Genomic DNA, 11,660 nt, shown 5'->3' on the forward strand with positions numbered 1-11,660 from the left:
AGTAGGTTTGAGCGATTGTTTCTAATATTTACTTTGTTAATAGTGGTCGGATCAACTTGAGTAATTACTGCATGTAAGCCGTCCACATTATGTAGACATACTATGCTATGCTGGTCCGGTACGTCAATTCAGGCTCCGTTGATTAGTGAAATTTTCTATCCAGTAAGGGCATCCGCTGAGAGATTATGTGCTGAGTCGATACTCTATATACAGACCCGAAAAGTACTCATATATATATAAATCTGGCGCCAAGAAATAGAAATACGCCAAGTTTGTGGGGAAGACGCGAGCCCATGCAAAAAGTTACCCGGCCTGCGCGTGCACTCGCCCTTTCCGTGTTGAGGGGCACACCAATCTTCAACTTCAACTGTATCTTAACGTCTGCCAACCAACCACCAGCAAAAAAAAGACTCCACCTCGCGCCTCCCGCCTCCCGTAGACGTCTTTTTCTTATAAACGACAACAATAACCTAATTCCCAAACTCGCACTACCACTACAGCCGCCAATATGAGATTGACCACTGAGCTCCTCGCGAGCGCCCCGAGCTATCTCAACCCATTGAATGATCGTGAGCTTGATCTACGAGGTGCGTAAATCCAAAGAACAGATACTACATTTTTGATCTATGAGCTGTATTGAACAAAACCCCCCTCTTCCTTTTCGGTGGAATGTACAAATCAGGCCATAAAATACCAGCGATTGAAAATTTGGGTGTCGCGGGAGTAAGCTCTCTCTCTCTCTCCAAACATGGTTGGTGGTGGTGATGGCTAACCAAAACAGCCACAAGACGCAATCGACTTCACCGACAACGACATCCAGCAACTCGGCAACTTCCCCCTCTCCGAGCGCCTCAAGACCCTCCTGCTCGCCAGGAACCGCGTCTCCACGATCCAGCCCACACTGGCAAACTCCATACCCAACCTCCAAGTGCTGGCTCTCGCCTCCAACAACCTCTCCGAGCTGTCTGATCTGGACCCGTTGGCAAAGTTTCAGCGCCTGACGCATTTGTCGTTGTTGGATAACCCTGTTACCAGGAAAGAGGTGCGTTAGACATCATCATCATCATCATGGCCGAGAAGGGGAAAAAAGAAAGAAGGGGAAAACTCATGCGGTGCGGGTGCGGTGTAGAACTACCGTTATTGGGTCATCTGGCGTTGCCCTAGCGTCCGCTTCTTGGACTACCAGAAGGTTAAAGATGCTGAGCGCAAGCGCGCGGTCGAGCTTTTTGGAACCGAGAAGGAGCCATCCCCTCTTGCAGCTAAAGTAAGTATCCATACCCACCCCCCTCCCACCCTCCTCCTCCTCCTCCCCCTCCCCTACTCTACTGCCCCCCACGATATTCTAACCATCCTCCGGCAGATAATGGGCGTCAAATCCAAGACATTCGACGTCGGCGAACCCCTCAACGGCGGCAAGAAGGAGACCACCGTCCGCCTGACAGCCGAAGAAAGGAAGAGCATCGAGGCCAGGATCAGGAACGCAAAGAGCCTGGACGAGATTGCGAGGTTGGAGAGGGAGCTGAGAGAGGGCCCCATGGTGGGGGAGCATATGGAGCAGTAGCGAGCTATATGTGTAGCTAGCCTATCAGCTCAGGCAAATCTTTTCTTTTCTTCTTCTTCTTCTTCGCTATTCGTATCAAATTGCAATGCAAAGTGTATAAAAGCTCTATTTGTTTTAAAGCCCAAAAAATAATTTCGGTTTTCTTGGAAGTATATGTAGTGTGTGCTAATTGTAAGTGATTTGAACTACTATCGATGTACCGGAGAAAAAAAAAGAAGGAAAAAAAAAGTGCATCCCATCTGTATGCCTAACAACACGGCGACCCAATCCATCCATCACGTAGATCTGTGCTTCATTGCACCAGATATCACTCGCACCGCCACACCCGTCATGTAACAAGGCATTCTATCACTCCCCATGTCTACACAAGTTCAGGGGGGGAACACCAGCATTAATAGATTTATAGAGCATCGACTGCCTTCTTATGTCTAGGCTGTGCATGTGTCGATGAAGCATTGTCCCAATATAAAAGCATCAGGAAATCAACATGCATACATGTGTTTTTGAAGAACTCGAGCTGCCTAATATAAACGTACGTTTAAAAACTGGTCCATGCGAGCGTCTACATGTTACCTAGCACTACATGTATCAAACCTTACCCTAAAGTTATGTAACCAGTCTGGCCTCAACCTACGTCTACTTACATGTACAGACCCCCAGCCCAGCCGGCCCTATAGCTACATGTAGTGAATGTCCCAACGTACCGGATATGACTTTGACTCACATACATCCCCATGGCTCATCGATTGTAGACCAAGGCCGAGTTATTGTATACCGAAGAGCAACAGGAGGAGCGGGTAATTACAAACCAATTCCAAACTTACTTCAGAGTGTAGATACGAGTGCTCCTCCTCAGCAGCAGTCACGTCACACAGGCTCAGGCACCCGCTTTCTTTGTACTTTCTAGCTAGTAAAGTGCTGCGGGGTTGCAATTGGGAGAGTGATGTATGGAAGCCAGGTCTCCAATCATCTACAAAGCTGGATAACATTTCAACAACCATCACCACATCTTCGATAAAACATTACCTACAAGCATCCATCAATAACTCACACTCCAGATCGTTCATCAAACATCTTGATGTACCGACAGGTAGGCCTCTCAGCTGATCAATGATTGAAGTCCTAGAGATACCGTATAGCGTTTAAGTACGACCTCGAGCGTGTAGGGGGCGCCCGGATTGGACTGCTGTTATCACTAGCTGTAGTGGTATCACAATTTCAGACAATAGCCATTCTAACTGCGGCTGGGATCTCCCTTTTCAACACTGGTAGGCGCGCACCATCTATCCATACTCCGTAGGAACAGCTCCATCAGCGCGGCGAAGCTCATGTCGCAGATGTCCCCTCCTGGGCATGTCCGCTGAATTACGATCTAAGGTTCCTGCTCGATGAGATTGGAACCCGAGCTGATCGGCTCATGACCGCACTAAAACATATGAATCTAGAGGCCAATTGCAAGTCACGTGGCCGACTTTTGAAGCAGCCCAAATTGTGAGTGGGGATAATACACAGCGCACCCGCATAAGAGAAGATTTCCAATCTTTCTTTGGAGTTTTATTTCTCCATATTTACGGACTCCACCGCTACATGCTACAGGGCCAGTAGATGTCATTAGTCTACGCTGTTCTAGGGGCCCAATGAGCTTGACCCATTCATCAACAGACCGCCTCCTACGTGATGAAAGAACCAAAGTGGCCACTCGCAATGCGTCTTGCAACTAAGACCAGACAGAGCAACTGCAGGGGTATAGCCGTCCATTCATAACGTTTCCAAGCACGGCCAATGTTGCCTACCTCAGAAAAATGCGCGAATAGACGAGTACTCGAAGGCCAGAGCAAAGTAGCAAGGCGTTCTTACGTGTGCTAATTCCAGGATGAGCGGCACTACAATACATTTTCTCGTGGAATCTACACTTCCCGCTCTTACGACTGAAACCAGGGAGATGCGTACATCCCAACGGGCAGCTGCACCAAATATCACTCGCACAACTCGAAACCACAAATCACAAGAAAACCTCCGCAATATCTAACACATCACAACAACGTGTCTTCTCCCACATATTTCGAGAGTTTTAATATGCGGAGTTCAGTTTAAACAGTACCACAACTATCATATCAAGAAGCGAAGGGACAAACGCTCCTCGCAGTCCGCGGCTGTGCTAGCCAGTTCAACTTTTTAGACCAGACACTCAGACTCCAGAAAGAAACCCAATTAAGCTCTATACAGGAAAATGCTCACTACCACCTCACGATCAGGCTCAACCAGAATATTGACGACTGGCTGTATATAACATGCATAATATTTGAACTCAGGCAGTGAATATACCCTGGGCAGTAGCAAAAACCTTCAAATTGTATCATACCCACTGCATAGTGCTAGTGGTCGGCCTTCTAACTGAGCCCTTCCGTGAAAAGGATAGTAATTAACTAATATAAGCAGCTCGTGTTTATTAACTACTGATCGGATTGTAGATTGCGTGTTGAAACACCTATCACGACTTCATGGGAAGCTCGGGGGTAACAACCCCCACCGTAAACGCTGCCGCGATTCATTCTCTTTCCGGGGAGGTAGTCCGTTTAACCTCAATAGGAATTATGTTTTCTAAGGAGGCAAAATACTTCCAAGGTTGTCTCGGTCCACTGGATATCAGGACACCCCCAGGCAGGGCTTCCACCAAAGAGAAAACTAGATTTCTAGGCTCGTGGGCGTAACAATTCCTCCCCAAGCTATCAAAAAGCTATGGGTATTACCTACAAGCAAAACATCCCAAAGCCCCGGGAGGACATAACAATTATGTCTCCCTCTCTCGTTCCGAAATCAGGTATGGTGCGCTCAGTCTTAAAGACGATCTACCAGCTTTTGTCTACAAAATGACTTCTAGGCCAATTGGTGAGAAGACCCATTTCTAGCTGCCTCACTGCGCAGCCGCGGTAATCAGTTATGTGGTACCTTTAGGGGTATATAAATGGACACAAAGATGTTCCATTTTTCGCTACCTCGGCATTTTTTTACATAGCCCCAAACCCCCCAAGGCTTTCTAAACTACACAAGATATCAAAAAATCTGTCTGAGACAAGTCCTCCATATTACTATATATCTGGTTAAAAAACTTTATGGAACTGAAATTATGTCACCTTTAAGATTGGGCACACCTTACATCACCAACCTTCGAGGGGTTACTAGAACCCACGATTTCATATCTCGCATTGAAATATCAACGGTATACCAGGTAAGGGATAGAGCTTTGAAACTGAAGAAGTGAAATTAATTCTTTCATATCTTATATGATTATGAAGTTACGAACCTTCAAGTTGGGCCTTTTATTTATTTATTGCCACCTCACCCAGCAATAATAAGATAAATGTCCAGTTTTGAAGGTTCGTAACTTCACAACCATGTGAGATATTAAACAGATAACTGCATCTCTAGATTTTTGGGGCTAGACTTTTGTATATTCCCATTTTTTTTATCAAGTTCGGGATGGTATTTTCGGGGTGGGTAGATAAAAAAAAAGTTTGAATTTCCATACAAATAAGGTACGTGATTAACTACATAAATACTCCGTAAGTTGTTAATAATTTAATCCAGCTGCTAAAAAGATTCCTTCAGCAATTTTCTATAGCGGCTTACTCGTATTTTCCTGACGTTTGCGGTCCGGACGCAACGGCTATTGTACAAAAACGTGCCAAGTCGACGATCTAGTATGTTACGCAATAGCGGCCCAGCTCACAAATTTCGGGATAATACGGGTAGTGGATCTCAGAGAGACTTAGTCCGGCCCATGGTGCGATGGGCCCGAGCCAATATATTCCGGGCTGGGCCGGGCCGGGCCCTACTTATATTTGGTTTGGGTCGGCCCAAGTCATCCTCTGGTGGATTACTTCTCAAGTTTATATAATTGGGCCAAAGAACTCAAAGTACTAGTAGTTAATTAGAGAGTGAGCCTCGTAGTAGCCCAATGCCCATTCTGCACTTTTGAGACCGACTGCAGCTAGGTAGAGAAAATCGAGGCCCCAGCCTGATACCTCGCACCCACATCATCATCCAAATATTTTTATAGATAAGATAACCCAGGCCACTTACATGTACTCATCTCCTCTTTGCTTATTGCGCAGCTACGGTATGGTTAGTAGTGTCTTTTAGCTGCGCGAGTTGAACAGAAAGTCGTGCAGGTTGGACATAAAGTCCAGTTGTTTTGAGAAGAGACTTGCAGCCGTTCAACCAATAAGATGTGCGGACTTTTGTCGAAGTGCTCGACTTTCTGTCCAACTCTTGCGGCTAAAAGACTCTAGTATCTTACAAAACGCAGAGTACCGCGAAGAAAGGCGAGGCCAGTTACCACCCAGGGGGGGTTTAGTTACTGATCCTCTCGGCGATGATTATTTAGGGCGGGTGATCTTACAGATTTTCTTTAAACTGGCACAAAACTAGCATTGCCGAGAAAAATCGCTGACTGAACCGCCGTGGTGACTGGCCCCTCCTTCGTGGTATGTAGGTACAGACTGATGTTGCAGTCATAGGCGCCTGCCAAGCTTCATGGAAGATCACTCGCCCGGTTCTGCGACAACTCTACCCTAACCCCTACCCTCCTCCTCCTGTCATGGAGCGCCTCCTTACGCCGGAGCCTAACCCCCACGCTTAATTGCTTTTCTTAAGAAGAAAAAACAATTGCGCTTCTAGGCGCCGCTTTCATGTCTGCTAGACGCGGCAGAATATACCGCCATGACACATCCCAGATCTTCAAGCCTGATCCAAGTACTTGGCCATGAGAGATTCACGATCAACGAACCACACATTGAGTGAAAATCGACCGCTGTATCCGCAGGCGTAATCCCACCGTGGTACCAGCCAGCACCAACTCGTAATGCCTCACCAAAAGCGAATCTATATCACCCACCCCAGAAATAGATCAGGCATCTCGTGGCGCGTTCCCTGGCCACCACTCAAACTAATCGATCGCCAAATCAGAATTACATGTGCAGCTATATATGTGCCCATTTAACATGAGACGATGGTGGCTGTGATCTCAACCATGGGTGATCGTTATACTCTATATCGCGTTCTTGACACGATGGGTGAAAAGGCGGGATCCTACCGGGACCCGCCATGTTTGATGATTCGGCGACCTGTGTGATGTTGATATATCGAAGAGAAACGTTTTTCTCTGCGCTGTTTTGTCTGCCTTGTGTGCACATCTAAAACAACAACGGCCCAGCATCTAGTCAGGATTAAATGCCACCGTTTAATCGCTGTTGCATCCTAGTGACATCTGAAGCTTATCCAAACAACCCTTGCTTGTTGCAGCACGAATCATGAAAAACCGGATCCCTCTATCAAGTCCAGGAAAGGAAGGAAAAAAAATTCTCTTCTCAACAATTTTTTTTCCTTATCGTGATCTAGCAAGGAATGCCATCAATGATAGATCCCTACTACAATCCTCTTGTCAGGAGCCCCCAGCTATCGTCACGTGTCACCACTACTTAAACCCCCTCGACCCTGTCCGCCAATCATGGATACATTATAGGACCATTAGCGAAAGTCTCCCACGAGGAACAGCCCGCCCTGTACATGTATGATTCACAGACCCACTCTATGATACCAAATCCTAATTTTAAAAAGAGCTCACGGGGAGCGCAGGAGTACCATCTCGCCCAGCTAGCGAAACGGGGATCCCCGGGGTGGTAAGCACGGATGACCCTTGTTCTGGTCGGCAGGCAAGTAGGGTAGCGAGCTGCCCATCCATATCAAAACCTTTGTCGATGACGGCTCGGCAATCAGTAACCGATTGACTAGCGAATCAAATTCCTTTTGATATGCAGGGGCCCGGAACAATGAATTAGCTGTGACTGATATATTAGCAAAACACAGTCAGTAACGGCATGCATCGTCACCCTTTCCTTGGTACGGATATCAGATGAGGGTTTCGGCGACAGTCGGTAACCCCTGCAGTGCAGTCAGTACTAGTATGTATTGCAGTACCATAAAAGGGGTTGTAATTACTTTGATGTTTACGGACTGGCCTGGACTTTACCAGACTCGGTCTGCATATATTCACCAAATATGGTATACCAATATACTATTTATGCGATCCTTCGACCTAGGTAGTTATATGCAGACCTGCCTATTCCAAAAACGTCAAAATTTTACGAGTATTACAAGTTACGAGTAGTACTCGGGGCTGGGTATACATGAATGCCGTACCAAGCTATATTGCGGCATTCGTGAATGCCGCAGCCTAAAAGCGTCCTATCACGATAAGATATGCTTGAAACCTGACTGATCCACTTAGCTCCATTATACCAGGCCTCATGAACCTACCTCAAGCACAATGGCTACATAACGCCATGTAATAGTTAACCATGGATCCACGATCACGATCGAAACAAAATTGAGTTTCTTTTTACCCCTATTCCAAGTTCTCTATTCCCTAATACCCTTCTCAAATTGTATCAGAACATACACGCATATGCAACAATAGTACTATTGCTATATAGTACTAATACATATACCATATACAGTACCTTACCTAATTGCCTTGCATATGCCGTGACATATAAACTTCATCGCACCCGTGACTTCCATCATGTAGGTCACATAGTTCTGATTGGCAAGGCCATAGAAAGATATCTTCACCAGGAAGATGTCTCAATCTCCCCGGGTGATATCTGGCAGGGTATTTTTGGACCAATACTGTACCGGCGTGTTTAAGCAATCCCTGTTCGAATCGCCATCGTCGCAGCCAGACAGACAGATGATGAATTTGCACTGCCCAATCATGTAGGAACCGACTTTAAGGCGTTCGCCTAAATTTGTGTCAAGCCACAAAACTTTTGGTGCAGAGTTGTTTTAGCTGGTACTGACAACTATTGTGAATTTAAATCTATGGTGATAATTCATGATCAGTTAATATATTGCGGACCAGATATTAAAATCGAGTTTTCAATTTAGTACTTACATTTCTTTCTCCCAGTGACTAACCCATTGACCCACTCCCACCCCCCACTCCCGTCTTGAAACGGAAAAAGCATCCTATGCAATTGATCTTTCAGCCCGTGGTCAACCCGATCTGCGCATATATGCATCAGGACCATTAAAACGGCGCGGGAACGTTCGGCCGGGAGCGGGGGCGGATATCAAAAAGCATTGTTGACTTTTCGGCTGAATTTTTTCAAGCGGTCGAGTGATCACGTATGATATCACACAAAAACGGCTCCTCCATGCGCGTTTAGCGTAGTTGCCGCCTTACCGACCTGCACTCGGGAGGACAAAACCAAATCCGACTGGAACTTACACTTGCACTTCAACCAGTGCACATACACTAAGTGCGGGCGGGTATCTATTTTACCTACCCTATCCCCTCCTCTCCCGTGAGTTAAGCGCCTTCTGAATGTAGATGCTCTCAACCATAGGTCGCTTAAGTAGCAGCGACAAAGCATGTAAGACTCGTATGATCATGGTAAAAGCCAGCGAGCACCATACCCCCATCTTCAATTTCACCGTCTGCAAGGGAAAAAATGAGGCCCCCATCCACAAAAAAAAAGTTTTTTCTCCAAATTGCCATTAATCAGGATCTTCACATAGGCTCGTGTATTGTTGCTGCTGTACTGGGATGCATATTGGGTTTCATGCAGGACCTCACGCAGTAGGTATAGCTAGGTAGGGGAGGGGCTTATCTGCGTCCCTCCCGCCTGAGTGTTTCTGGGACGTGCACGACGGTACCGTTGTTGGTAATGGTAAAGGACAGACCTTATGGAGGTGTTACGCCGACCCTCTATTCTAGCTAGCTAGCAAGTAAGGCATTTCGGCAAGGGTTATTATAATATATCCTTCGAGTAGAGCAAACTGAACATTAGCCTTTACCGAGGATCCCGGCCGATCGAAATTTCGTATAGGTATTGATTGTATTGGGAACCACCACGTATCCGAAGATGCCAAAGAAAGGGGGGAACAGCGAAGTGGGGAAGGGGAGAGACGGATTTTCGGGACCCGTCTAATCTAGATGGATAACTAGATCTGCAAGCTCCTCGGACAAGTCAGATACTGAGGTTTTCCTGTCTTCCAAGTACGTAGTTTTCCGGGCCGGAAAAACCATACAGCTAAGCTAAGTGTTAGCACTGAATACTATATCTCGCTCTACCTCGGGCCAGAGTTGTTTTCGAAACCCCCAAACAAGAAAAAGAAAACCTACCTACATAGCGGGGCCCCGCTAGCTAACCAAACAACACTATAGACTCGAAACAACACTCCCCGACTGGTGGTATTCCATAACGAATCGTGTACGTAGAGTAAGCAAATCTTAGCTACCGGAACACCCCCTTGCCATATTCGTGAAATCAGCATTTGAAATTTCATAATAAAACAAATTCCAGGCCGAGTCACCGTGAGATTTTTAACTTTTTGGACCGGTCCCTTGTAGTGTTCGTCGGCGTTTATAGGCACCCAATATTGCAAACCACTTTCTCTAAATTCCTCCCATCATTCCAGTTGGGGGCCTAGCAAGCCCTGCCCCCACGTACAACTACTTTCGATAAACAACTCTCCATTCTTTGCCCCTTTTGATTGGCCTTCGGCGACTAGCCCCCACTTTATCCCCCCAGATAATCACGAACAGAAACCAGTCAGTCACTCCACAACTTAAAGAACGGATTTCTTATGCCAAGTCTCATCTTAGTAGAGTACCTAAAGTCGAATGCATAAACGAATGTAAAAAGAGGGGGGAAGCCTCATCCATCTGACTAGCCACGATCGATTTGAGCGAACATTTGTAAGGAAGCCCTTCCTTGCAAGTACTGGCAGATTAGGGGGAAATGTAGATGAATCAGATCATAAAAAGTTTATCCTACGCCTCAGCCCAGAGCTAGTCTGTCATATCATTTTTTCTTTCTTTCGGGGAAGAGGGGGCCGCATATGCCCGGTCCGGCCGAAAAAACTTGCTTGGAACAGGAAACGGAAAATGAAAAGAAGAAAAAAAGGTCCCAGAGCTCTGGGTGCTGTGATACGATCATCAAAAAGAGGATACATAACAGAAACCTATTTTGACCAAATAGCCAGGTTATGTCGAATCACAACCATATATATCCCTTAGCGCCTGGGCGTTAGAGTAGATAGATAATACCCACGTCCTATATCACAAGTCTCTCATAATATCAAAACCAATGATTGTCTCAACCAAATTCCTTTTCAGATCTAATCCGAAGAGCGCCCACCGGTTACGGCCGACATTTCCCCCTCAAAATTGTTTATGATTTAGAGGTACAACCTATACTATTTGACCAAAATATGTAAGTCGTGATCCAAGGATTAGTTATCGAGGCTGTAACAGTAACATGAAGTTTCCAGTCCAGTCACCCCACCCCCATTACTTCCCCGGGGATGACATGGTTAACCCTGACCCCACATGCGATTCGGTCCTCAGCCCCAAACACCAGCAGCACATTCAGCCTCCTCGAGGTACATACATAGGGTCAGGAGGAGGGGGAACTCACCTCCTCTCCCAACCACCAATCCCCCCAGCCGGTGGCACGAAATAAGAAACGCAGCTCGGTACCAAAATAACACAATCTGCATGGTTCCAGAAGGACCCCATTCCAGCGAACCAAAAGAGCCCCCGATATTACTTTTTTTTTGCCTAGCTAGGTACACGTTCTGGGAAGGGAAGGTGCTTCAACGGCTCCCCCGGTGAGAACTTTATTAGCAGCCCCAATAGTGCAGGATGCATGATGCAGCCCTGCAAGAGGCTCTTTTATGAAGCGAGCGGGGGGGGAGGATGATCATGATCAAGAAGGAAAAATGCCAGCGAAAAAGAAAAGAGAGGTGACGGTAGTTTTTCGTGGTGATCCATGAAGGATTACAGAGTGAGACTGATCTGCTCACGGAGTTCGGCGAGATATGCGAGAAATTGTCTGTTATGTACAGTAGCATGTAGCACTAATATGGAGGGAGAGGTGGAACTAACTAGACTTGATCGTGAGTTGGCCTCTTCGACTTCATTTTTTCATTTGCTTGAGCTTAGGGTGAGACAGATCGTTAGAGTAATTGTATCTTACTCTAGCTACATGTACCATGTCTTGTCGGCCAGTTTATGTAGGTCTAGTACCTT

General features: G+C 46.4%; 1 protein-coding gene across 1 annotated transcript; it reads left to right on the forward strand.

Moving 5' to 3' along the window:
* Nucleotides 1-508: 508 nt before the first annotated feature.
* LAJ45_01350 (uncharacterized protein) lies at nt 509-1,561 on the forward strand (the record flags this gene model as incomplete). The annotated part of the gene is made up of 5 exons (XM_046110945.1): nt 509-587; nt 683-723; nt 782-1,042; nt 1,130-1,264; nt 1,361-1,561. The coding sequence occupies 5 exons, from the start codon at nt 509-511 to the stop codon at nt 1,559-1,561; spliced, it is 717 nt and encodes a 238-aa protein (XP_045976123.1).
* Nucleotides 1,562-11,660: the final 10,099 nt, after the last annotated feature.

Source organism: Morchella importuna (genome assembly GCF_003444635.1).
Source record: "Morchella importuna strain M04M26 chromosome Unknown Morimp01GS002, whole genome shotgun sequence".
In the NCBI taxonomy this organism is placed as follows: domain Eukaryota; kingdom Fungi; phylum Ascomycota; class Pezizomycetes; order Pezizales; family Morchellaceae; genus Morchella; species Morchella importuna.